The sequence below is a fragment of the Oryza brachyantha genome, chromosome 7 (genome assembly GCF_000231095.2).
Source record: "Oryza brachyantha chromosome 7, ObraRS2, whole genome shotgun sequence".
Classification (NCBI taxonomy): Eukaryota; Viridiplantae; Streptophyta; class Magnoliopsida; order Poales; family Poaceae; genus Oryza; species Oryza brachyantha.
The window spans coordinates 10,177,360-10,203,330 of NC_023169.2; the positions used below are offsets into that span (position 1 = coordinate 10,177,360).

The 25,971-nt window shown below is 39.8% G+C and overlaps 3 protein-coding genes across 6 annotated transcripts; 2 read left to right on the plus strand and 1 right to left on the minus strand.

The window, feature by feature from the left end:
- The first annotated feature begins 1,548 nt into the window (after nucleotides 1-1,548).
- On the plus strand, nucleotides 1,549-6,541 carry LOC107304548 (probable plastid-lipid-associated protein 12, chloroplastic). The gene is made up of 11 exons (XM_015839142.2): nucleotides 1,549-1,889; nucleotides 2,061-2,114; nucleotides 2,660-2,734; nucleotides 2,871-2,990; nucleotides 3,999-4,190; nucleotides 4,386-4,469; nucleotides 4,552-4,641; nucleotides 5,359-5,412; nucleotides 5,520-5,599; nucleotides 6,000-6,110; nucleotides 6,227-6,541. Exons 1-11 carry the CDS (start codon nucleotides 1,629-1,631, stop codon nucleotides 6,303-6,305), a joined length of 1,200 nt encoding a protein of 399 aa, XP_015694628.2. The 5' UTR covers nucleotides 1,549-1,628; the 3' UTR covers nucleotides 6,306-6,541.
- A 394-nt stretch (nucleotides 6,542-6,935) lies between these two features.
- LOC102703984 lies at nucleotides 6,936-10,848 on the minus strand. Of its 2 annotated transcripts, none has more exons than XM_040525930.1 (6): nucleotides 10,143-10,472; nucleotides 9,741-9,833; nucleotides 8,670-8,808; nucleotides 8,197-8,467; nucleotides 8,015-8,069; nucleotides 6,936-7,505 (listed from the first exon to the last, which is right to left on the minus strand). In XM_040525930.1, the coding sequence occupies exons 1-6, from the start codon at nucleotides 10,455-10,457 to the stop codon at nucleotides 7,431-7,433; spliced, it is 948 nt and encodes a 315-aa protein (XP_040381864.1). In that variant the 5' UTR covers nucleotides 10,458-10,472; the 3' UTR covers nucleotides 6,936-7,430. The 2 variants fall into 2 exon arrangements, with proteins under 2 accessions (XP_040381864.1, XP_006657680.3); XM_006657617.3 differs by lacking the exon at nucleotides 10,143-10,472 and adding an exon at nucleotides 10,610-10,848 and having other exon boundaries at nucleotides 6,938-7,505.
- A 6,686-nt stretch (nucleotides 10,849-17,534) lies between these two features.
- LOC102713479 (serine/threonine-protein kinase/endoribonuclease IRE1) lies at nucleotides 17,535-22,718 on the plus strand. 3 transcript variants are annotated; one of them, XM_040525790.1, is made up of 7 exons: nucleotides 17,535-17,892; nucleotides 18,716-18,911; nucleotides 18,992-20,313; nucleotides 20,580-20,752; nucleotides 20,890-21,136; nucleotides 21,242-21,536; nucleotides 21,806-22,206. In XM_040525790.1, the coding sequence occupies exons 1-7, from the start codon at nucleotides 17,603-17,605 to the stop codon at nucleotides 21,875-21,877; spliced, it is 2,595 nt and encodes an 864-aa protein (XP_040381724.1). In that variant the 5' UTR covers nucleotides 17,535-17,602; the 3' UTR covers nucleotides 21,878-22,206. The 3 variants fall into 3 exon arrangements, with proteins under 3 accessions (XP_040381724.1, XP_015694629.2, XP_040381725.1); XM_015839143.2 differs by lacking the exon at nucleotides 21,806-22,206 and adding an exon at nucleotides 22,213-22,718 and having other exon boundaries at nucleotides 17,541-17,892; XM_040525791.1 differs by lacking the exons at nucleotides 17,535-17,892; nucleotides 21,806-22,206 and adding an exon at nucleotides 22,213-22,716 and having other exon boundaries at nucleotides 18,819-18,906.
- Nucleotides 22,719-25,971: the final 3,253 nt, after the last annotated feature.

Sequence of the window (25,971 nt, forward strand, 5' to 3'; positions counted from 1 at the left end):
TTCTTCCGCTGTGATTTTTGTCATGGCCGCTGGAACTTTATGGGCTGGATTTGGAATTTGCAGTTGGATTTTTTTTCCAGAGAATTCACTTACAAAGGTCCTCCATCAATTGTCTCCCTGTTTTATGGAGCTTTTTCTCCTAGCTGCTTGGAATATTTGGAAGCAAAGACATGACAAAATTTTAAATCAAAATCAACCCTCGGTTACAAATTGGAGACGCGGTTTAAAGTAGATTTGAGTCTACATTTGATTAGACTCAATGATTCTCACCAACAACTAGTGCAATCATGGATTGATCGCTTATAACTTTGCTGTTTTGTTTGTATTTCTCCTCTTTTTCTCTATTGTACAGTTCTCTTTTTTTTTAATATATATACCGTGGGGGCCTCCCCACTGTGCTTGGATAAAAAAAAAATTAAGATGCTAGCCACCGCCATCACCAATGGCCTAGAGCCTGTAGCTGCCACCGTGAGCTAGTGCACCTGCCTCCAGCCACCAGCCGCCACCACCATCAGTCGCAACCTGAATCCATCGTTGTCGGCAACACACGTCCGTCCTCGGTCCTTTGCTCGCTGTAGAAAGAGGATGAAGACCGCAAGCCTTGTTCAGCCGAACGATTGTGTGTACTATACAGGGATGGGCAAGGGCATGTTGGTATTTATCTATCGCAAATCACGACTAAAATATTGAATTGAACATTGTCTCATGGAACTACTATAAATCCTAGAAATATTGATGGTCTATGCTGCTAGAGTGCTAGTTGATAGCATGTTGGTATTTATCTTTGTGCTATTTTTTTTTAAGTACCAGGTTGTTTTTTATGTTATAGATCGAAATTTATCAAGATTTTAAGATAAAATTAATAATTATATAATGTCTTGCAATTATTCAATATAAAAATATATTTTTGACATGTTTAAAAATACGAAACTAGCTGAAAAAATGTCAGTTCTACAATTACTTAAAAATATATTGCTTCCTTAGGGTATGTTCAATGATAGAGCCCATTGTGGACACTATCTTAAGCCACGTCAGTAACAAGAGTGTATTTTAAAATGATACGTACAAAGCTAGAGTCAGATGTGGTTTCTTCGTTAATGCAATAAAACATTTTTTATTACGCTAGTTTTCTTTTTATGCACCCTCATGCAAGAAAGTTTTCTTTAATAAATGATAAGAGTCGACTCTAAACCGTTGCCATGCATGACAACAGTTTTTCTCTCTCATTCCCTCTTTTTCCTCTACGTCACTAAATTTGCTTACGTGACGTTGAAAGAGTCAGCTAATAAACACTTTTATACGTGTCCTTATAGTGGCAACCGACGGCAAGGACATATCTATAATATCCACGTGCAGCGTATAATTCTAACCTAGAATACTACAATCCATATACTGATCACATAAGGCTCATAAACTTTCTTCTTATATTATGGTAAGCTTTAAACCTTGTCATATTTGCAGGCAACTTGACAGCATTTCTCAAATTCTCTCCACCAAGTGCACAGCACACACACGGTGGACAGGATAAAGCGGTTCTGTCCACGTGGCACTCACCTGCTCGTCCAACGAATATCCTTCCTTCTCCCGCTCATCCACTGCCGCCATTCTCCCTTGCGCGCGCCGCCGTCATGGCCGCCGCCGCCGCAGCAGCAGCAGCCGGAGGAGGCTTGCTCCACCTGAAGGCCTCCCGTGTGCCGCAGCCGCAGCCCTCCGCTGCCGCGCTTCCTCGCCTTCGTTGGGCCCCGTGCGCGGCGCGGGGACCGCGGCGGGGACGGCGGCGCGCGGTGGCGGCGGAGGAGGCGTCGTACACCGGGCCCGAGGAAGAGCTCCTCGAGGCGCTCGTCGGGGTCCAGGGACGCGGGCGCGCCGTCGCGCCACGCCAGCTCCAGGCAAGCACGGAAGCAAGCAGCTCGTTTTTAAGGCAGCAGAGACGACGACGACGCTGGCGTCTTGTCTTGCTCGCCCCTTGCCTTGCAACCCTGTACTGCGCGCATCAGGTGCTTGTTCAAATGCTTGTGCCGGAGGTTGCTGATATCTTTTGCGTTGGTGCATGTGTGCAGGAGGTGGAAAGGGCTGTGCAGGCTCTGGAAGCACTGGGAGGTTTGCCCGATCCGGTGGGTATTCTTTTTCTATGCTCTTGGAGTATAAGTGAATTTCCACTCCTCTATCAGCTTATCAGGTCAAGCTTTTAGGTGAGGTGCATGCGACTCAATAGTGATTGTTTGAAACTTTGAATCTAACTGAGAAACAAGATTTCTTTGCATCTTGATTTCGGTAAGGTAAGCTTAAGTTCTTAAATAAGTTGAACACAAAAATAGAACTTCTGGAATTGGAAAGGGGATTATGTGATAAATAATATACAAGTGAGGCTTGCCACTGACGTGATTCATAGAACATAGTATAAAGTATTTTCTGCTGAACGAATTAGATGGCATCTTGGACTTAAGGTGAGAAATTCATAAATGTGATAATGGTAGGATATTATTTTCGCTAACTATGTGGAATATTTCCTTCTCAGAGTTTTATATGATAGACTAAAAATGGACATTGAACATAGATTGTGCCCCTATTAGCAATGTTGCATACATGTACTTAACATAGCTGGAAAGTTTGTAGAAAACAAAGGTTGCAGTCTTATCTTTCATGGTTTTATATGCAGACAAACTCAAGTTCAATAGAGGGTAGTTGGCAGCTCATATTCACTACGAGACCAGGGTCGGCATCCCCTATTCAGGTACAATACAAACAGCATGCTCACAATGGAAATTGATGTTCCATCTCTGATTTATCTCTATGTTATTCTTTACATTTTAGGACTGACCACATTCTAGACAAATGAATTATTTATTCTTCATTTACGTTGCCTGCAGAGGACATTTGTTGGAGTTGACTCTTTCAAGATCTTTCAGGAAGTTTACCTTAGAACAGATGATCCCAGGGTGGTCAATGTTGTGAGGTTTTCAGAATCAATTGGTGAACTGAAAGTAGAGGTAATCCATTCGTCTTATGTCTATATCAAGCTTAGCTTCTGCTTAGAGCTTTATTTGTTTTGAGTCAACTCTATATACCTTTCACGTTTGGCATGCTAAATTAGTCATGGATTATGAATGCTCATGTACATCAGGGTTTGGATTCATACTTGACAGAACCACAGTTCTGTTTTTTTTCTCAATCAGTAAAACTGACAAAGGATACTGATAATGATCAAACCAACAGTCACATCATTAGCAAACAGAATTTTACCATTTTTTAAGAACAAGAATAGAAATTTACTTGATTATACCTTTTTTTTGTTAATATTGTGGACAGTGGACATGGATTAGCCTTGCCAGCACACAACAGAACCGATTCATCAGACTATGCCATGGCTAATCAGCCATATCCCATATGGACCAAAGCAATGAGCATAGACTGTGCCATGATGTCCAAATCAACAACAAAGTCCAATTCCACATTTTGTAGTGCACCCCCCTTTTCCAGCTCCATTTCTTGTTGAGACATTCAATTTTGCCATCTTATAAAATGGTGGCTATTCCAATGGGGAGTCATTCAATTTTCCTTACAAATGCGCTGAATAATTAGTACTAAATTTTTTAAGAATAAGCCAGGGGATCCTACATTCTTATCATCGTCAGATTTTGAGGAACCGTTTCTCTTATTACCTTCTTTGCTTTATCTTGAAGACATAAACATCATTTTTGTCCTTTTACTGCTATTCTTACAACACTTAGCTTAATAGGTATACACCTCCCAGTTAACTACTGTTTTTGGAGAGAAATCATTGTTTACTTGATCTTCTATAGTAAACATGCAATAAGATGGTAAGAGAAGCCTCTTACACTCATAAAGAGAGTTAACTTGACAGAACACTCTGCTAATTCTACGTCCAGGATAATTACTTTTATTGGTCCACTACTCTAACTGCTAAGTGCTACATTTGTAGTGCTTTTACAGCATTCGGCATGACTTCATAACAAAATTTATTAATAATATACTAGGCAGAAGCAACTATTGAAGATGGAAAGCGAATTCTTTTTCGATTTGACCGAGCAGCATTCAGCTTCAAGTTTTTGCCATTTAAGGTTCCATACCCAGTTCCCTTCAAACTTCTTGGAGATGAGGCGAAGGGTTGGCTTGACACTACATACCTGTCTCGAAGTGGGAACATACGTATTTCTATGGGAAACAAGGTACATATTACATAGTCTTGATGCTGTTTTACTGCCTAACTAACAGTAAGATCGCCACAACTGCAACCATGCAGCAATGTATTTAAATTTTAACTTTACAATGGTGATACCATATCTTTGTAGTTTGTAGAACGATTTGTTTTTGCCCAAACCTGTTTGTATTTCATTGGCTTTTCAAAACAATCTGTAGTGCAGGGAACCACATTTGTTCTCCAGAAAAGTGCAGACCAACGGCAAATGTTGTTGTCAGCGATATCCGCAGGGACAGGTGTGAAAGAGGTATGTCAGTATTGCTTGTATTGTCAAATTGTGTCAGTTACATGAGAAAATGATATGTACAATACATGTGTTTGCTAGAAAGGCTATAAATGATCTTACTTCAAGCAGACAAGAAAGTGAAGCTGATTTGAACACTCTAGCAGGAGAATGGCAACTATTGTGGGTCTCAGAGGTTAGTATTTTGCATTTGCATAAACAATCTCAAACAGTATTTCTAATTTCTGTTTTCCGTACATTGGCTGACAATGTTGTTTTTGAGCATTAGTTATGTTGTGAGATTTATTATTGGACATGGATTTTTCTTTTTGTTATTTCAGTACTACCTTCGTTTCATAACGTAAGATGTTTGACTTTTTTGGTTACAACGTTTGACCATTCGTCTTATTCAAAATTTTAGTACAAATATAAAAAATGACAAGTCGTGCTTAAAGTTCTTTTGATAATAAAGTAAGTCACAAGCAAAATAAATGAACATGGCAGTGCAAGACCAGAACTTGTGCAAGTAGCAGTGTTTGCTTTATATTTGTTAGTTTTTTCCTGTGTTTGTCTTGCATAAGTGCTGATTCCAATGAACTGTGCCTTTAATTGTTCATTTAGGCATTTCACACTTTGCTGTATTCTGCTAGTATTATTTATATAAGGTTTATCAACTTTATAAAAAAAATCAGACCAAGAGAGGTTTTTACGATAGGGAAGTTAGGATTATTGGCGGCATCAAACAAAAGAACTATTTTTCTGGTTTGTGAAGGGACTTGCTTCACAGCCGCTGGCCCGCTGGGCATCTAACCAGCAATAGTACAATAGTTATTCATCACACATTATTGGACTCTGCCAACGGTACTCAAATAGAATCGTATGGCTACCATTATAACCAAGTTTTAATGCACAGAGTGAGGATGAAAGCTGGTCTTCTGTTGTGTCTGCTGGTTATAAGGGTTTCCAGGTTAGTTTCAGAACCACCTCATCAAGGCTAAGCAAAAACATGAAATGTTACTGTGGTGTTTTACTTGCAGATGACATGACTAACACTAAGATGGGTTTTTCTCTCAGATCATAAAAGAAGATGGACAGCTGAACAATTTGGTAAGACCTTTTCCAGGTGTCAGCCTCAATGCAAAAGGCAGTATATCGTAAGTCTGAAGACCTGCATGGATGTTTTTCTACGTTTCCTGTCTGGGGTAGCTTGTTACTATTATCTACACATCATAATTGAGATGAGAGTCCTGTTACTTTTGGAATTCCCTTTGGGATTGTTGCTTTCTGAAAAGCAGGGCTTGAGCCTCTTCTCTAAAAAAAATCGGTATTTTAATTGTTAACTACTACCTCCGTTTCATATTGTAAGACTTTCTAGCCTTATCTAAATTAGCATCTATGTAAATCTAAACAAGGCTAGAAAGTCTTACATTGTGAAACGGAGTGAGTACTACTTTTTGTAGTATATGCCAATGCTACAAAAAGTGCAAATTTATTTTGCGCGTGTTTTATGAAATACTGAGCTTGCAAGCTGAGTGATTTTTATAACATTTTCAGCAAAAATGGGGATGGAAATATCTTTAGTGTGTCCATGAATGAAGGAACTGTTCAAGCTGGTGGGTTGCAGTTTCCCTTGGATGCTCGAGGAGAGTTTGGCATGGAAATCTTGTAAGTTTGGATTCATATTCCGACGAGTAAAAGCCAGAAGCTATTATTATACACCGAGTGATTTCGTTCGTTACAGAAATCGACGCTTGTCTGATATTTATGAATTTTTCATACAGGTATGTTGACAATAAGATAAGGATATCTAATATCAACCAACACATGCTTGTCCATTTACGGATTGCTGGTAGAACATAAATGCTTAGCTTCATCGATGACAATCCCTGGATTTTATGTAATTGGCTCTAATGATCGAATGTACACTTTGTATAGCTGAACTAGTACAACACTAAGATTGCTGTAATTATGAATCAACATGAGCTTTGCATGTACTCAAATCATGTTATCTAAAAGTGCAATTCTACACCTGTTTTAGTCATGGCCATCATGACGAGTTAATGATATATATTATAAGAATAATGTCGCGTTTCTGATCTTGCACCCCATATTTTTTCTATTTATGATAGTCAAAATTTGAATTGTTAACCGTAATGGAGTTGATTTTAAGATTCTTTCACTGTAATTTATTTTTCAACATTGGCTTTTAAATCGCTAAAAATACATATATATAAAAGTTTTATTCACAAATTATTTTTTATTTGTAAATATTTCGTTTGGTTTTTTATGCAGACAATCAGTCCCTTGGAAACCTTCTATTATTTACTATGGCTTCTACATTCATTCAGTCCTTTGTTATGACAAATATCGACTTTTAGCTAAAGAATTTCAGATCAAACAGCATTTGTAATAATGAATCAGACAAGAAAAACTGTGAGGGAACGATTGAGATCTTCAGTTCATAACAAGAAATATTTCAGAACCTACAAGCAAATTTCATTTATACTCGAGTTCACTCCAGTCCAGGATAGAGAATTCAACAGCAGACAATTCTTTAACAGGTGAATGCGTGCCCCAAAAAAAATGATTAAGAATGTCGATAATTTGAGATCGATCAACACTTTGGTTGCTCTGCATCAGCAACAGTGATTATAATGTGCCCAATTGTAATGCTAAAATTTCAAACAGACTGACTAAATTGGGGAACCCCACCACAACAAAATCTTGAGCGGTGTAAATAGTGTCTTCCTACTTCTAAATTACAACATTGACCCTGCAAGAAAAATGCTGCATGGTACAGTATTTCTGCGTTATTTGATCAGTTTTTAGTCCAATTGATTTGCTCCAGACCAAAGCAGTTTTTGGCGGCCAGTTGAGCTTGCAGGCTTAAGATGATCAGCGGGTGCAAGCAGTCCAGAATTTGTGGTTATAAAGTTAATCTGTGGATTAAAGGGACAACTGTGGCTCAGATCTCATCACAATTGTTTATGCAGTAGCTAAACTATCACATAAGGTTTGGTATGCTGCACTGCAATGCTTGAATTTCTCCTCTGCAGTAGCCTGTCCATGAAGGAAGATCAGTACTAAGAGCTCCATAAACAAATAGGTGCACAGTAAAGTACTTGTGATAATTTCAAGCTATACGATGTAACGTTTGCCTACTGCATCTGCTGGTCCAAACAGAAATCTCATACCTCACCTTCTACTGAATCAGATACAGGCATGTTCAGAGGAAAATAAAAAGAAAGAAAGATGGTAAACTTGTTCTTATGGTAGCTGCTAATCACTCCTGGTTGATCTGATGCTGCATTATTTAGTTTGTGTTGTGCATTATCATAAAGGTTAGAGATATAATGAAGACTCAAAGACATAAGGGATTTTGACCTGTAATTTTATATGCCGACCCTCTGTATAACTCAATTCCATCTCACAGTAACAGCTTATGTGAACTTGACACACTTCTATCGAGACTATCTAAACAACAGTATTACTCACAGAACAGACTGTCAGATTGTCATATAAAAAACTTGCAAAGAGAAGTAAAATAAAATCAGATGTACCAAGTTTACCTTGGTTGAGCCATTGTGACGATCTGGGTGCCATCTAAGTGCACATGTTCGGTACCTAGTATAGAAACAAAATAAAACAAATAAAGGATAAAACAATCTTGAAAAAGAGAAGTACAGGGCTTCATGGTTTATCTCACAAAAAAATCCAAATCTAAGAAAATGCAAAGTCTCAAAGATCTTACGCGCTTTTAACATCTTCGAGTTTCAGCGGTCCAGAAGTACTCAAACCAAGTGCCTGCCGTGCCAAAGATACCTCCGTTTGTGTGGATGTTTCATCCTCATCATCTGACTCATAACTCCAACGTCTGGAACTTTCTGAATGAGAACGTCTGCGATTTCTCCAATGAAAATCATCAGAGTCAAAAGACCAATAGTATGCCTGCTGGCCACGAAAAGCATTCCGAAAGACTGTTTCTGGTTCATCCTCATCACTTGCGCAAAACTCAAATCCACCTGTTCCCGGACAAGCAACAAGAAAATTCTATAAGGTTCACTATACACAATATGCAAACTTCATATCCAGCTAAATGTAAACGAAATAGTTATAACTTAACCAGACCAGATTAAGAAGCTGTGAATTCTGAATTGAGAAACAGTGCCACATAGGAAAATAATTCCCTGATAAGATAGAGAAGAAATGGATGAAGTAGAATACCCCTGCTTTTGAAGTTCCCATAATAAAAATCATGTGGACGGAAACCACTAGTACTTTTTGGATTCCTAACCCACCGGTGTCCTCTGAACCAAGAAGGTCCACTTGATTTATCATTTTTGTCATCTTCATCCCGCCAACACTGAAAATTGATAACAAAAGATTCTATATCAGCATTTAATCTTTGGAAATTCAACTGGATTAAAAAGCTCCAGCAAACATTACAGTAGAATAAAAGTGAAAAATAAAATCGCGGTAAAGCTGAAGGAAAAAGTCTACTTTAACGCCTTGAGCTCTTGTAATAGCCAAAAAATCAACCCAGACAACAAAATAAAAACATTTCATCACTGACCACTCCCTTGAGATCATGCCGATGCTGAAGGTAGTGAGGGCTTGCACTAAATGGGCTACCATGACAGATGAAAATATGTGTTGTCTGTCAACTAACAGCTTGGGTGACAAATGACGGTTTTAACATTAGAAATAAAATGTTTAGTTTTGGACTTTGGACTTTTGCAAGAGTTCAGTATCCTAAGTCAAAACTAAAATGGTGTAACTCTAGGGTGGCACATTGTCATAGACAAATACAAGTAACTAATTATGATCTTATCATTTCCTAACAAAATCTCAATCAAGGAAAAAAACAGAAGCCCTATATCATTATTTCCACATGCCACACAGAGCTCTCCATCTAAATAGTAGAGCATTAACAATTTAACATACCAACTTTGCTACCTCAATATTCTTATTAATATCCAAGCATCTAATGTTGCACTATTTCCTATATTTCAAAGTATTGCAGGGTTTCATTTGGCATCTATATATTGTTCATATGTTTTTCAGAACCATTTCTTTAGACTTTAGTTTTATTTTTGTAATAAGTAAGATGGAATGAAAGCAAATTAATAAAGGACAGGAATAATTTGTTGATCCAAATTTAGGAATCACATGGTCAGTAGATTTATATTTGTGATGGACAAAAGTACATCTATTTACTTCAGCTCACCAATATAACGATAAAACGATCAAAGCTAAAAGGGCACAAATATATTCCAGAAAATTCATTATATTGACCTGGAAGAGGTACTCCGCATATTCAGACATATTCCGTAGCATGGTCTTTTTTGATTCTCTGTTTCTCCTGCGTTTCTCATAATAATTGAACCTCTGTGATGAAGCAAATGAAAAATAATGTCAGCTCTTTCTCTATCCAACACATGATCTATTTAGCAACAAAAAACAACAATCCCTTGTCAACTATTAGTTGCCACACACTTTAAGCATCGAGGTACATAACAAAGGAATGGAGAATAGTAAAACTTAAGCATGAATGCAGGATGACCGGACAAACTTTCTGAAACAAGCAATCTCAGATAGCATCATGGAAAACCAATCATCTTAGTAAGCACAACGCAAAATTCACCACACCCGAGCCCTCTGCGATGAGTGGTGTGCAGTTTTGTTTGGTCGTCCCACCTTGTAGAGCTTAAGCGGCATAATTAGGGCCGCCCCAATTCTAGCATTAACAAGAAATTCTGCAATTGTAGCGTGCGCCGGCCCGTGCAGATCAACCAGAACAGAAGGCAAATCCAAATGCCATCGGTTCCTCGTCCGAAATCCATCCAGCAGATGAAACGCCACAACAGCACAGTGCGAGCTCACGATATCTGTTCCTCGCATAAAATTCATCACGAGCGCACGCCCAACAAAAACGACGGAATCGCAAGCCTTCCCCTCCACCCATACAGGCGTTTCATCGAACAGCTTGCGGACCAACACATACATACCCATTAGGCAGACAGATCAAACCAAATTAAAAAAAAAAGGGGGGGTGGGGGGAGCAATCTTTCTCAACGGAGACGAGGATCCTCTCAGCAACCCAACATTAAGAGGGGGGAGGGGGCGGGGAGCGCCGGAGCGAGGAAGAGGAAGAGGCGGATTACGTGGTGCCACTGGGTCTTGCGCTTCCGTTGAAGGGGAGGGGTGGAGTGGAACGACGCGGAGGCCACCAGGTGATGCGGCGGCGCGGCCGCGGCGATATGGTGGTGCGGGGCGCGGTGGCCGGAGAGCAGAGCCGACTTGACGTGGTTCATCGCCGCGGCGGGCGGCGTTTACCTCCTCCTCCTCCTCCCGCTCACGGCCTGGCCGCCGGCGCCGGGGGCGTCGTCTCGTGAGGGGGGGCGTTGCGGTGGCGCTCCGCAAAAGAGGAGGAACGTGGGTGGGTCACTGGGTTGTTTGGATTGGAATGGTCGCTGAAGTTGACCGGGCCCAGCCCAAATGAGGCCCATAAAAGGATAAAATGCGTACCGTGGAAAATGTAAGGGAAAATTCAACTGGTCCCACTGCTTGTACCTAAAAATACCACTCGCAAGAATATGTTTCAATTTATACCAGCGAATAATCTATTCGTTAGTTTTATTTGATTTTTACCACTTCCGTCAGTCCTACCGTCAACGTCTTTCGAGTTCCCCTCCTCTCCTTCCCCTCCCCAGTTCCTCTTCATTTCACTCAAAACCCTAACCCTAAAGCTCAAGAGATTGCTGTGGTGGCACGATGAAGGCATGAAGTCTCACCATGCGGAGCAGTCGGAAATCTTCCCTGGATTGTGCATTGAGTTTTTATTTCGTTGGCATGTGCAGTTCTCCAGGATCTCACCCGCTACATTCACTCCTCCAACAATCTACATAAGTAAGAAAACAAATAATCAAGGAGACCACATACTCACAATCTTAGCTTCATCCAGCAAAACCATCTAGGATTTGAAAAAAAGAAAATCAAATAAAAATCAAAGCAATTTGTAGCACATACCAGTTCATATATACTCTTATTTTCAGTTACTTCTCATTGCTTTCGATCACCACGGTAGGGATTGGAGGGGGAGATGTGAGTGGCAGCGACAGCGGTGGCGACGCTGCTCGTGAAAGAAAAATGGATGGTGGCTTAGGTCATGGTATCATAGGTGCTCAGCCCGTCGAAATCAAGTGGGGATAGAGGGCATATGTTAGAACGTAATGGGAGGGCAGACGGAAGTGGTACAAATCAAATAAGACTAGTGAATAGGTGGTATAAATCAAAACAGATTCTTGCGCATGGTATTTTTAGGTACCAAGGTAAAAATGGTGGTACTAGTCGAATTTTCCCAAAATATATTGCAGGTGTGCTGTTGTAGAAAGATTATTCAAAATAAGAACAATTAATCGGTGTTATACGGAAATATAATGTTTGTATTAATATATGTATGCATGATATTATTATTTGTTTTAGAGATATTTAAATGTCTAAGATAAGATTTTTGAAATGGATGTATTTATATACTACTTCGTTGTAAGTCTTTTTAGCCTTGCTTAAATTTATTCATAGACGAATGTATATAATTTATATATGTGTCTAGATTCATTAGCATCCATATGAATCTAGACCATGCTAAAAAAAATTATATTGTGAAACAGAGGGAGTAATTATTTTTCTGATGGGTGAAGGGTGCAATTCGATGCTAAATGGTAATAGGTTTAGTTTTTTTAATAGATAAAATATAAAAACTTGTAATAAAATATAAAAAGATAGTAAACATAGCCACAAACATTGTATAGTTAGTTGCCAATGATAGAAATGCCAAACATAGCAAAATCAAATGCATTGAGTATAGATAGACTAGCTATTGTGGGATGGACTTTCCTAATTATATGGATTATGTGGACTATTAAATGGAAAATCAGACAACTAATCACTAAATACATAAATTTATTATTCTCAATGCAAAATGATGATTGTATCATGAATATGTGACGGTTTTTTACTATCACCACCGATTAAATGGACGACTTGACGACCAAGTCGGTTGTTTTCCACGACACTGGTTTTCACTAGAGCTTACTTACTACCTCCAAAATATAGCATAAGCCTACACCCGTTTTGTAGCACCGACCTCGACCGAGCCCCACAGCCCTGAAATGAAGTAACTCCATTCAACCAGCATGGATGCGTCGGCTTGGATGGCTGGGAGGGGGTTCACCCACTTGGGATGGCAATAGGGAATGGTCAGGGGGGTAGGCGTTGAATGGATGAGTGGGAGTGGACAGGATACCTAGATAAGAGAATTAGAGTTTTAAGTTTAGAGCAATTGCATAACTGGTCCTACTTACTTTATAGTTCAATTGTAGATTTAGCCATATATTTTTCCACTTTGCAGAGTTAGCCCCGCTTTTTAAAAATGAAGCTACCTTTTGGCCCTACTCCGTTAAATTAGGTAAACAATGTTAAGCGGGCAAAAAGTGGACGTCTTTACCCTGATACATTTGATCATGTTTTATTAGTATTATTTGTGCATTTAGCCCTTTTTTGGCATATGTGTATACTGTAAGAAATATTTGTAATCTTTAACTTGCTTTTAACTGATTTGAGTCATTTATAAATAAAATTTTTATATACGTATTCTTAACGATCTCAAATCAATCATAAATTTAACGTTAAAATTTTAAATTTTGGTTTATAAACTTAAGCAGAAAAAAAAAGAGATTGTCTCTATTTTCTTAGGATTTACCTTCTTGGTAAGATGTTTACAACGAATTCATTTAATTACCGCAGCTATGATTGATGATCGATTACCGACCACATGGCGTACATAAGCACAAGCCGAAATCACCAAACAAATTGGCAGAATCATATCACACGCGCCCCCCAATTAACGCCCCTGGCATGATGATGATTGATGATACATAGTAATAAGTAGTAAGTTCATCAAATTAAGCCCAAAATGTTAAATCCGTTTACATAGGGCGCATGAATCCTGAGGCAGCGAGGAAGGGGATGACCGGATTCAGGCATCGCGGTTGCGGTGGCACTCCGGTGACATGGTGAGGTAGCGGTTGCGGTCGTCGCAGTAGTTGTAGATGGTGTGGGTGGCGCAGATCCAAGCGAGGTGGCGGTACTAGTTAGCGAGGTCCTGGAACTCCGGCTAGTCCCACCAGCGTGCGCCCTCGCCTGCCCGTCGCCCCGCGCCAGCCTGCTGAACGTCGTGCTAGCCGCCGCCACGCGCCTAGCCGCCTCCGACCCGAGCCTGGCAAACGACGTCGCGCGCCTTGCCGCCTCCGACCCGAGCCTGGCAAACGACGTCGCGCGCCTACCCTGCTCGCCCACCGCGAGCCTGGCCCGCTCGTCGCAACCAGCCGTCGGAGCGCCGTTGCTCGTCAACCCGCCAGACCGTCGCCGCCCGTCGGCTCGGTTTCAACTGGGGTGGGGTGGGGAAGTGTAGATAGGGTTAGATAGTGGAGAGGGGCATTCTTGTCATTTCGCGTGTTTATTTCTATTTTCCTTTTTTTTATTTATACTACTCATGGTACATTTACGGTAGGGCCAAACGAGATCTTCATTTTTGAAAAGCAGTACCAAATCTGCAAAGTGAAAAAAACAGAACTAAATCTATAATTGGACTCTAAAGTAGGGTCAGTTATGCAATTCTCTTTTAAGTTTATATATGGAGTGCATAAATTGGACTACTGGGCCTTTATATTGGGCTTTAAATCATATAATTTTATATTTTTACATATGTGGGATATATACCAGCGCGGGTTTTCCGCCGATGATTTTCTTACCCACCCATCAACTTGTAGAAATTATAGGCCCCCGCCCTTGATCCCACGGTAAAAAAAAACCTTCCTCGTCTCTACTCTCGTAGAGGCGGTGTTGATGCTGAAAATGACAATCAACAGTCACACACGTAGGCTTAGGAGTCAATCTTAGACAGCTCCAGTGCATGACCTAAATTCTTAGAATGCGCGGACATGCCAGCCAGTTTGATCCTGCAACTAACAAGATAAACGGTAAAGCAAACCGATCGGCTATCGAGCCGATAGGTAACGAAAGATCCAGCCGATCGGATGTTGATGCTGCAATGGTTAGCCGATAGTATGAACAATCGGCTGTAAAAAACTTGGATCTGCTAGCAACTTGACAGAAATAGAGCCAAATTTAAATATTAGACCAATGTAATCGACCAAGTTACTTATTAATCTTAGTCGATCGGACAAGTCCCTATAACCAGATTAAGCCAAACGTGCAGAGATTGGACTTAACCAAGACAGTATGCAGTCGAGCACGATATGATTATAGGAAACACGAAGATCGATAAGACTAATCAATAAACCGAGGAATTACTTAGAATAAACAATGAATCATATGTTGCGATTGGCTAAAACCAATTTACATGTAATTCATAAGCCGATGCAACATAAATAACTGGCGATCTAACTAAATCAAGCCAATTGGTAGTAAAGCAATCGATTACTCTATTGATGTAAATATGATAAGCATGTAGATCGGCAAAGATTATTGGCTATAGACGTCAGACAAACAACCAAGATCTATAAAATACCTAGCTCAGATTGTTAAGAATAATCATAGAAGATCGGACCCAACCGAGACAGTTCAAGATTAAACCTAGAAATGTCATGATATATACTAAACAGATCTAGATTGCTATCAAGCCAATGAGCCGATGACCGATAACTTATCGGTTGGTACTCCGATAAAACAATGAACAAAATACATCGATCTGATATAAACCATCTGATAAACGCAATCTACTAGATCGGACCGAACCGAGACAATACTAGATTGAATATGTCAAACGGCAAATATCAAACCCATGTAGATCGCCCAAAGTGGTCGACCATATCAACTCAAAACACGAAAGTGATCTAAGTTGAAACTGATACGATAACTAGCAATCGCACAACTAGATTAGAAGATCAGACCGAACTGAGACAGTTCTGATCTAGCCGAATGATTACCGTGGCCTGGCGAAACGATGGACTTACCCCTCCACCGAAGATCGAAGCGATGTAACCCCGCGTCAGGTGCCAAGTTCCGCCGGAGTTGAAATCTCGGAAGATGGTGGCGATGCGCCGAAGGTAATTGATCCAAATGATGTATAGATAATTTACAATGACCCTGACATATATATTTATACCCTTGGGTAAACGCTAGTTCGTGTTGGACATGACATACGACTCCTAAGAAATAAAAAAGAAATAATAAATTCCTATGTAGACTCTATCTGTAACACACAAGTCCCGATCGGACTCTAACAACCTTAGAGATAAAGAAAAAATCTAAACTAACTCTAACTAATAGATAAAATTAAATTACACGGATTTTGATTATTCCTGAATCTATCTGCAACATTCTAGGCCTAATCGGACCCTATTTCTTATCCGATCCAGGCTCCATCGGCTGAATCCGAGTCGTACTCTGCATGGTCTTCTATCCAATTATTCTGTTTCCTGTTCGATTCGGTCTTTAATTACAGTTTAATCTTCAACGACATTATCCAAATTCTGACGTTAACATGTGGGTCCTCGGTTGTAACAAGATGTAGACAACGCTAGTAGGTAAGGAGGAGGTTACAATAAGATATAGGCATGAGGCGATGAGTATAAAAAGGTTGCAACCATTATATAATTAAGTTTGATCAAAACTATAGAATATAGAAAATATAGTAAAATTAAAAACACAAAATAAATATAATAAAACTAATTTAGTGTCAAAGAGGTTGCTATTGTTTTATAAAATTGGTGAAACTTCATAGAGTTTGACTTTCAACTAAAAAAATTTATAACATGAAACGGAAGGGGCAGCCTTCAATAATTTTGAAACATGATCTCGTTATTAAAAAAAAATCATAAGTCAAGTGACATTGACTCGATGAAAATAGAGGGTAACGACGGAATTGACAACCTATAAAAATTCAAACTACAGTAGAAAAGCAAACCAACTGACAAAAATACCTTAGAGCAAGTTTGATATTTTTGCCCACCTCCAACGTCTTAAAAATTCCTGCGGTTTGTCTTTTCTCACCGGCAAAGAAGCACAAACTATAATATAAAGCTCCATATTTATAAATAAAAAATAATTTATTAATAAAATTTTTATGTACATGTTTTTATCCATATAAAAGATAAGGTTGAGAAATAAGCTACGATTGAGAAAAAACAAAATCAACTATAAATTTAAAGTTAAAAATTTAAATTTTATCTTATAAACATAAACATAATTGAAAAGATAATCGAAAAGATAAGGGTAAAAATTCTTAGAGCACCAAACTTGATACTTTTTTAATTTTACATGGTTAACTTGTGGGCATACGTTTACATTTAAGCATTTGTTGTATTAAAAAAATTTATAGCTATCAATATTTTATTATATTTTGATTTATATACTATAGAAGCCGTAAGAATGTTTTATAATTTTACATATTTATAAAAAAAATAGATAATGCAAATGGTGATGCAAAAGTAAACGGCATGGAGGGGAAAAAAGAAAAAAACGGAGGGAGAGGTCGCTCTTAGGGGCTGTTTAGTTCCTAAAATTTTCACCAAAACATCCATCGAATTTTTAAATATCTAAATGGAGTATTAAACGTAGACAAAACGAAAAACTAATGGCATGGTTACGTGAGAAATCGTGAGACGAATCTTTTAAGCCTAATCAGTACGTGATTAGCTATAAGTGCTACAGTAAAAATTCGTCTCACGGTTTCCAGGCGAAATCTAAAATTTGTTCTATAATTAAACTATGTATAATACTTTAAATATGTGTTTAAAGTTTTGATGCGATGTTTTTGCAAAATCTTTTTGCAAGCCCTTAACCGAATATTACCATTCCTGCGTGAACAGTCAAACAAACTATTCTCAATCTTAAGAGAAAGAAAAAAAAAAACAAAGGGAAAAACCGTTCCCAATCCAGTGAAGTCGTCGTCGTCTTCTTCCCGCCGCCGCCGCTTGGATCGGATCCCCTTGCCAATCAGATCGCTTCCAGAAGCCTCTCCTCCTTCCCCACGAAGCAACCAGGATCCCTCCCAACCCCCCCCCCCCCCCCGCCCCCCTTCCCCCGCGCGGCCGAAACCCTAGAGAGAATCCACCCCACATGCCGCCGTCCCGATGAGGTCGCTCCGCCGTGTCCTCCTCCCGCTCGTGCTCCTCGCGGGCCTCGCCTTCCGTGGGGTCCGCTTCGACGACGCCGCCTCTGCCGCCGCCCAGGGCCCCGACCTACTCATCCCGCTCCCTTCGTCGTCGCCGCAGCCGGCCCTCGCGCTCCCCGGCGATGGGGACGAGGGGGCCTCGACGGAGATCATCGCGGCCCCGTGGCCGGGGCGTCACGGCCTGTTCACGCCGCCGCGGGGCAGCCCCCGCCCGGCGAGCGCGCTGGTCCAGGAGAGCGCCGCCATCGGGTGAGCTACCCCCCCCCCCCCTCTTCATTCCTCCTACCTCCTCCCGTTGCGATGCTCCGTAGCATGCTTGTTCTTGGACTCTATGGACTGGATTTCCACCGAGGTGGATTGGCTTGTGCAGCGAGTAAGGGGGTTTTGCTGCCCTCATGGCTTTTGGAGCCGCTTGTGTGAAATGAAATGGCCTCACGCCAAGTGTTAAAGATGATTTCTTGGAGTTAGGGAGATGGTTCATTTGGCAGTTCTTGCTTTCGTGCTGCAATGGGGGGATGGGGAAAGGGTAAAGAGCTCTGTAGCCTCGTACGTGGTTGGAACAGCATCCTCTATTCCTCTCGCTGCTGAGGTAGTTCCTCTGCTGCTCGCTCGTATTAGTAATATTAGTAATGATGGACTTGGGGTTTACTTGGTTGTACAATACTTCTGTTATACTAATAATTACGAATAACTGATGGAAAAATGTGACACTTATTGCTATGTTGCTGAGTTTATTTTCAGTTTTCTACTGATAAACGGTACTACCTCCGTTCCATATTATAAGACTTTCTAGGTTTGGCTAGATTCATCCATGTGTCAATGTATATGTTTTGTATATGTGTTTAGATTTATTAGCATACATATGATTGTAGGTAAGATCAGAAAGTCTTATAATATGGAATAGAGGGAATACTTGACAATGTTTAAGCTTCAGAAGTATTTCAAACTGAGCTGCTGGTTAATTTCTTATGTATACACTTTTCATTTTGTTCTGGCATTTTATATTGCAATTACAACAATTTTCAGATCAGTACTGTGATTGATTGCAACTTTTTTTTTTAATTGTGAACAGCTCCCAACTTCATTTTTACGACAATGGTACAATTCAACTCGTGGATCTTTTATCCAAATCTCCTCGGTGGCAGTTTTCCACTGGACCCCCTCTATCAAAGCATATCACTACCTCAAAACCTGATTTGAACTATTTCATATACCTTGATGGGTCAGAGACATCAGACCTTATAGAAGTTCATAATGGCAGTGGTGTGGTATGCTTTGCGCAGCTGTGTTAATTCTCCGCATCTTGTCTAGTTTTGCTATGTTTCTCATGGCTGATTTATTCCTGCAGAGGCTTCCCTGGAAACTGGAGGAGTTTATTGCTGAAACTCCATACATAAGGGATTCTTTTGTTACTATTGGATCAAAGGTTTCCACTACTTTTGTGGTCGATGCTGATAGTGGTGAGATCATTTATAAGCACAGCCTTCCAGCTGCCTTGAATGAGGTGGGAGCTCCCCTGGTTGAGGAAATTCCATCCAAGTTAGACGCTGCTAGAAGTGGTACAAGGGCTAATATCATAGTGGTTGTCAGAACTGATTATTCTGTCAGTGCATCAGATCTTGGGGAACATTTGTTTAACTGGACAAGAACTTCCTTCATTGCAAACTACTATATGAGGTATGGACACCAAGACATGCTTGATCAATCATCCTGTATGCGTGGAAATATTCCATGCATTAGGACTGAGGGTCTACCGCTTAAACTTCCTTTACCTGCTTCGAGTTCAGATAATGCAATTGTCTTGAAATCCGCGAATGAAGTTACCACCAGGGATGATGCTGATGTGGATGCCCTGGAACTGATTCTAACTTCAAGCAAGTTATCACAAACTGCTGGCAAGTCTAATGTGGCCTTGGATAATGCTCTTAATCAGACTGCTGACAGTGCTCTAGATCATTTGGTGTCGGCTGATGCTGAATTGAACAAGTGGTTCACCAAATTTCTTTACAGATGGTTATTCCCCACGTTTCTTGTGCTGGTGATCATGGCTTGTCTGGTGGGCCTGACCGATGCAGGCAAGTCTTGCTGGCAATTTGTGATTCGGTTTGTGAAACCATTTATGCATGAGGATATGGAGCATAGAGGCAAGCTAGAGGGAGCATCAAAAAGAAGAAAAACACGGAAGAAAGATGGACTTCCAGCATCTGATAAAGACAACAGTGGAACTGTTGGATCAATTGAGGCACCGAGTAGTGAAGTACATGAGTCAACAAATACAGAACTCCCTGATGGCCTCAATGGACGTCAGATCGGTAAGCTTCGTGTTTACAGTAAAGAAATTGGTAAAGGAAGCAATGGTACAGTTGTTTTTGAGGGCTCCTATGGTGGTCGGGAAGTTGCTGTGAAACGTCTGCTGTGCTCTCACAATGATATAGCCTCAAAAGAGATTGAGAATCTGATTGCATCTGATCAGGATCCTAATATTGTTCGAATGTATGGTTTCGAGCAGGACAATGATTTTGTTTATATCGCCCTGGAGAGGTGTTGCTGCAGCTTGGCTGAGCTAATCCAACAACATTCTCTACCATCATTTTCAAATACGAAGGGATTAGACATTGAACTGTGGAGGTGGGATGGGCTTCCTTCGGCACAACTTCTAAAGCTGATGAGGTATGTGTCAACTGGTGTCCTTTTTATATTCTCCACCAGAACGTACTGTTTGCTTTGGGATTAATTGGCTAAAGTCATGCTTATGCGTAGCTGGACTTGATGCCCATTTATTAAGAGCACTTTTCCAACATCCTTGCACCATTTGCTATTATAAAGTTTTTCTTAACGTCTGCAATTATATGCCTGCCTATTCTTGATATTGTTGCTAGTGCATCCACTGATGTGCTTATCAAGTCACTTCTGCTCTTGTCAATTTTCATGTGCAGAGATGTTGTTGCCGGTATGGTGCATTTGCATAGTTTGGGAATTATACATCGTGATTTGAAGCCTCAGAATGTTCTGATAAGCAAGGAAAGACCTCTCAGAGCAAAGCTTTCAGATATGGGTATCAGTAAACGTTTGCAGGAGGATATGACTTCTCTTAGCCACCATGGCACTGGTAAGGTTTAATGTCACTTGCAGAGATGCAAAGGAGGAATAACTGTCTTGTATCGTCAACCCTAAGTGCATTTTTTAATGATAGTAATTCTTTCTCTCTTTCCGACTGGCAATCTAATCCTTGTCAGCATACTGCAGGATTTGGAAGCTCTGGCTGGCAAGCACCTGAACAGCTTCGACATGGTCGTCAGACTCGAGCTGTAGATTTGTTTAGTTTGGGCTGCCTTATTTTCTATTGTATTACTAAAGGAAAGCATCCATTTGGTGAGTACTATGAACGGGACAGGAATATCATAAACAATCAAGTTGATTTCTTCATAGTGGATCACATACCAGAAGCAGTGCATCTTATTTCTCAATTGTTACATCCAAGACCAGAGGAAAGGTAAGAATCAAGACTGTTTTGATATTTTGACGTCATTTATGTCCTGAACATTTGGTAAAGAAGCTTCCTGATTTTCTGAATGCACTTTTTGATTAATGTTAACAGACCAACAGCGGTGTATGTGATGAATCACCCTTTCTTTTGGAGCCCTGAGTTGTGCCTTTCATTTCTGCGAGATACCAGTGACAGAATTGAGAAAATTAGTGAAACTGATCTCATAGATGATTTGGAAGGCATAAATGCTGAAGCATTTGGTAAAAATTGGGGAGAGAAGTTGGATGCTGCCCTTCTTGCAGACATGGGACGGTATAGAAAATATAGTTTTGAGTCCACTCGTGACCTTCTAAGGTTGATAAGAAACAAATCAGGACATTACAGGGAATTTTCAGATGATCTCAAGGTTTGTGTGCTCATTTCTTGTTATGTTTGCCTTTAGCTTTTGTTTTCCCTGCATACAGTTAAATTATTGGTAAAACAAGGTGGTGCTGTAGTATGCCAAACTATCACTTTCTTCTTTTCCCTTCTGCTTATGCTTATAAGCCTCAACCTTAAATTCTGAGTTTTTTTATTGTAGTTTATTTTTCAGCCTTTGCTTTTAGATCGCTAAGAGCATATGTATATGTATATATAAAAGTTTTTATTTACAAATTATTTTTCATTTGCAAATAGGTTGTTCAATCACCCTCCATGATGCTTTGGAAAGGGGTTGGCATTTTGCAACCGTGGCACTGCAGTTTTTAGAAAACAGTAGGCCGGCTATCATAATGTTGTATGCACACATCATAGAAGTTTATAAGTGGGCGTCTATCCTTATCGACACCTCTATGCACACGAATGTGGCCCGTGCCTCGTGAGATCATGGATTTATCCATGAGCTCCCACAAAATTACCTAAGCTAGGGAAGTATGCTAGTTTGTGGTCATTATGATTGTACGGTCTTGTGGGCACTAATGCAGACCTCCTAAGGAGTAAAGATATATCTCTGGGTGTTTATTTTTCCAGTATTCTGGAGTTTAAAGATTGTGACTGTGTATTCATCATCCCCATATGCTAACATATTTATTGATAACTTCTAGGAGCTACTTGGGTCCTTGCCAGAGGGATTTGTTCGGTATTTCTCAAGCCGATTTCCAAAGCTGCTAATTAAGGTATACGAGGTCATGTCCAAGCATTGCAAGGACGAGGATGCTTTCAGAAAATATTTCATTGGAAGCTCGGTATAGCTGTAACCTGCAGGGCGGGGTGAAGGGCCCTTGCCCTGCTTAGTATGTGTGCACTAACACTCGTCTAGCAAAAATGTATGTACATGTGATCTGTACCATATGTCGAAGTAAAGAAAGTTCAACCTGTACATTGTATTCCACAGAATTGTGTGTAACTACTAATGAATCAAAATACATGACCCGTTTCTTTTGCCTGACTACATATTCTAGATTATTCAGGGTGCCCCTTTCTCCTTTTATATTTGTGTACTGTTCAATTATACTATATAGGCTCGACTAAAGTTCTGACTGTAAATTGTACTTCACGGAATTGTTTATTATTACTAATAAAAATCAATGCTTTACCCATTAGGGAAGAGCTTTGCTTTCTTTCTCTTTTAATAATTCTGCATTGTTTAAATTATAAGAAATTTTTTGCTAAATTAGAAATATACCATCCTAATCAGCGTGTCATTGTGTCATTGACTCATATGAGTCTTACATGTTAGTATACTAATGAGATACTTTTAACTTATAACGATACGGTTGTAAATTTTTCATTATTATACTAGGCTGAACTAGTTTCCTTATTCCTCGCAAAGAAAAAAAATAAAGAAAACCTACTGATGTTATATGAGATGTTTCATGCCACTGCGAATATGACTATTCAGAAAAATGTCACTATAATTTTATGTATTCAGATAGTTGCCACCGCTATTTTTTTAAATTAGATCCATACCACTACCGTGATTTTTCTTCCCTCTCTCTCGGACTCATCACCACCTCCGGCAAGACGACGATGGAGCCGGCGGCTCCGGCAGCGGAGTCGGCGACCGGCGGAATGGGCAGCGCGGCATCGGCTTCGGAGACCGATCTGAAGGGGTGGCTTGCGGGGCGTGAGTGGGCCGGGCTAGTCGCGGTGGACCGTGACATCACCTCGAGTTGGCCGCCGCCTCCACCACCACTTCCATCGCCGGTGTGGAGGCGAAGGGGGAAGACGAGGTCGTCATCGTCGTCAAATCATTCGTGTGCACCGGATCTAGACGCCGATGTCGATGTCGCTGGCGCGCAGCGTCACCCCTCCCCTCTCCTCTGGACTTCGTCGCCGCTGCGTTGCCCTTCTCCGCGCTGGACTCCGTCTACCGGCGGCGAGCTCGAATGGGCTTGGGACTCCGCTCACTGGCAGCAAGCTCGAGCAGGCCAGGCGGCTCTATCGAACCCCGCGAAGACGACGTCGGCTAGGCGGAGGGACTTATCCGGCGCACATCGGCATGGAGGCCGAGAGAGGAGGCAGAGATCCACTGTTGGGGAGGCGGAGATGCGCGGAGGTGAAGATGAGGGCCGAGGCAGCGTCACAGAGTCAGAGCGTCGCCACCTGCTCATTGCCGGCGACGACGAGGACAAGAAGCAGGAGGGGATTTTCTAGTGCGACGCCCGGCAACGAGGTCTCTGTCGGTGAGGTGATTTTCCGGTGCGGCGGTGGGATAGGGGTGATGACGGGGTTGGGGTAGACGCCAAAGTGATGGAAAAAGTCATAGCAATAACGGGGATCCAATTTAAAAGGATAGCAGTGGCATCTGTCCGAATACAATTGTAATGATATTTTTTTAAATAGCTGCAGTGGTATGGAACAATTACTCCCTTTTTGACCAACCCATTTTTTTTAACATACATGTCCATCTTTTGACTAAACCAAAAAAATAAAAATAAAAATGTTTGCAGCATACATGTTCAGTCAAATGCCTTTACACAGCACCGAGAAATGCTGGGTGAACTAAAAAGTTTTACAACCAAAATAAATAATAATAATAATAATAATAATAATAATAATAATAATAATAATAATAATAATAATTTGTTGTAAGCCTACTACTCCGTCCCAAAAAAAAACATTTCTGAGTTTTCTAGGTTTGACGTTTGACCATCCATCCTATTTAAAAAATTTATGAAAATATTGAAAAAAATAGTCACACGTAAAGTACTACTTATGTTTTATCATATGATAACAATAAAAATATTAATCTTAAAAAAATTTAAATAAGACGAAGAGGCAAGAATTCTATAAAAAAAACTCAGAAATTCGTTTATTTTAGGACAGAGGTTGTATAACGAAACAACATGTCTTATTCAATTTATACGAAGCTCTAGTGCAGAGATTCATATACAACCCGAGAAAATATATACTCCCTATGTATGTTAATAGAAGATAACCATTCATCTTATAAAAAAACTTATACAAATATAAAAATATAGGCTATAATTAAAATATATTAGTAACAAATCCAATCAAAATAGAATAAATGATTTGAATAAGACGAACGATCAAATATGTAAAAAAAGTCGATAACATTATCTGCTAAAATACGGGTACAGTACATCATTATCTTTATCCAGTCATCCGCTAATTTGGTTTGAACCGAACAAATCTAGCACTCTACCATTCATCTTCCTAGGCTAGATCAAATGACTCCACATTTAGAAGACCAACAAAAAAAAAGAGTGCTCTAGCTTAAAGAACATTGCACAGTATTCTACTCTGCTTTCTTTCCAAGTTGGCTGATTGGAAAGATAACAATTAGAAGAAAATCAACCTGCTCTGATGATAAATAAAGAGTCTACCATGATGCTTGATAGTTTTGCGCGGATACATGATCTAATGTGATGTCTGTTATTGTGCTATTTTAATTATTTTTGTCAAGCCTAATTTGACAGCTTAAACTCTTTGTACCCACTTGAGCTATTAGCAAAATATTATCACTTCCATTTCAAATTATAAGACCTTTTGAAATAATATTTATGTCAATGAATCAAAACACATATACTAAACATATTCGATGATATTCGATGATGTATGCATAAATCTCGTAGGATCAAAACATATGAGAACAGTATGAAATGGGGAGTATGTTCATTTAACAAGATTATTTCTCGTCTTTTGCGTATACGATTCTCTAAATAGTGTGTTTTTTTGCAAAAAGTTTTTATAAAGAAATTCATCATCTCATATTTTGAAAGTAGATTTTTAAATTTAATGTACTTAAATTTCATAGTTTATATCATTAAATAACAATAATAAATCAGATAATATTTCATCTTACATTCCAAAAGATGCAGCCTTTCAAAGTGGAGATTACAGTATCATAGCCCAAAATAATCCGATCTTCCTCTCCCGTTATAACATCTCCAAAAGTGGCCTAAAAATCGAGTTAATCTAGAATTGGTATTATCCTAAAAAATATTAGAACAAAAAATCACTCTCATCTCCAACACTGACCGAATAGTTGGGTCTCAAAATTTTTTAAATGATCCACGTCGTCCCAAATGGCTCTTATCTTTTCACTTTTTTCAAACTAATTTCTCTTTGCTTTCCATGACTAAATGCATATGTCTAAAGTGTTTTACGAGTTTGCTTTTACAATTGAGCTATTGTGTTTTTCATTTAGACTAAATATATAATTTGGGATAAGAATTTGTCACAAAGGTTTTATACTCGGTTTAGTCCATACTCTAGTAGAATTATTTCTCATTCGGACTCTAAAGGCAGATGGCATTCATTCACTTGAACCTGGTTATTGAATTGGAATATCTCCTAAAACTTAAGTTCTGTTCTAGTTCTGTGTAACTGTCTGAAGC

What these genes read in the sequence shown, in the direction of transcription:
- LOC107304548 (XM_015839142.2), top strand. Translation starts at nt 1,629, where the DNA reads ATGGCCGCCGCCGCCGCAGCAGCAGCAGCCGGAGGAGGCTTGCTCCAC. An exon ending in AATGCAAAAGGCAGTATATC is followed by an intron (nt 5,600 to 5,999) that starts GTAAGTCTGAAG and finishes TAACATTTTCAG; the next exon opens with CAAAAATGGGGATGGAAATA. An exon ending in GAGTTTGGCATGGAAATCTT is followed by an intron (nt 6,111 to 6,226) that starts GTAAGTTTGGAT and finishes TTTTTCATACAG; the next exon opens with GTATGTTGACAATAAGATAA.
- LOC102713479 (XM_015839143.2), top strand. Translation starts at nt 17,603, where the DNA reads ATGAGGTCGCTCCGCCGTGTCCTCCTCCCGCTCGTGCTCCTCGCGGGC. An exon ending in TTCATAATGGCAGTGGTGTG is followed by an intron (nt 18,912 to 18,991) that starts GTATGCTTTGCG and finishes TTATTCCTGCAG; the next exon opens with AGGCTTCCCTGGAAACTGGA. An exon ending in CAACTTCTAAAGCTGATGAG is followed by an intron (nt 20,314 to 20,579) that starts GTATGTGTCAAC and finishes TTTCATGTGCAG; the next exon opens with AGATGTTGTTGCCGGTATGG.
- LOC102703984 (XM_040525930.1), bottom strand. Translation starts at nt 10,457, where the DNA reads ATGGGTATGTATGTGTTGGTCCGCAAGCTGTTCGATGAAACGCCTGTA. An exon ending in CTCGAAGATGTTAAAAGCGC is followed by an intron (nt 8,070 to 8,196) that starts GTAAGATCTTTG and finishes TTTCTATACTAG; the next exon opens with GTACCGAACATGTGCACTTA. An exon ending in GTCACAATGGCTCAACCAAG is followed by an intron (nt 7,506 to 8,014) that starts GTAAACTTGGTA and finishes CTTCATGGACAG; the next exon opens with GCTACTGCAGAGGAGAAATT.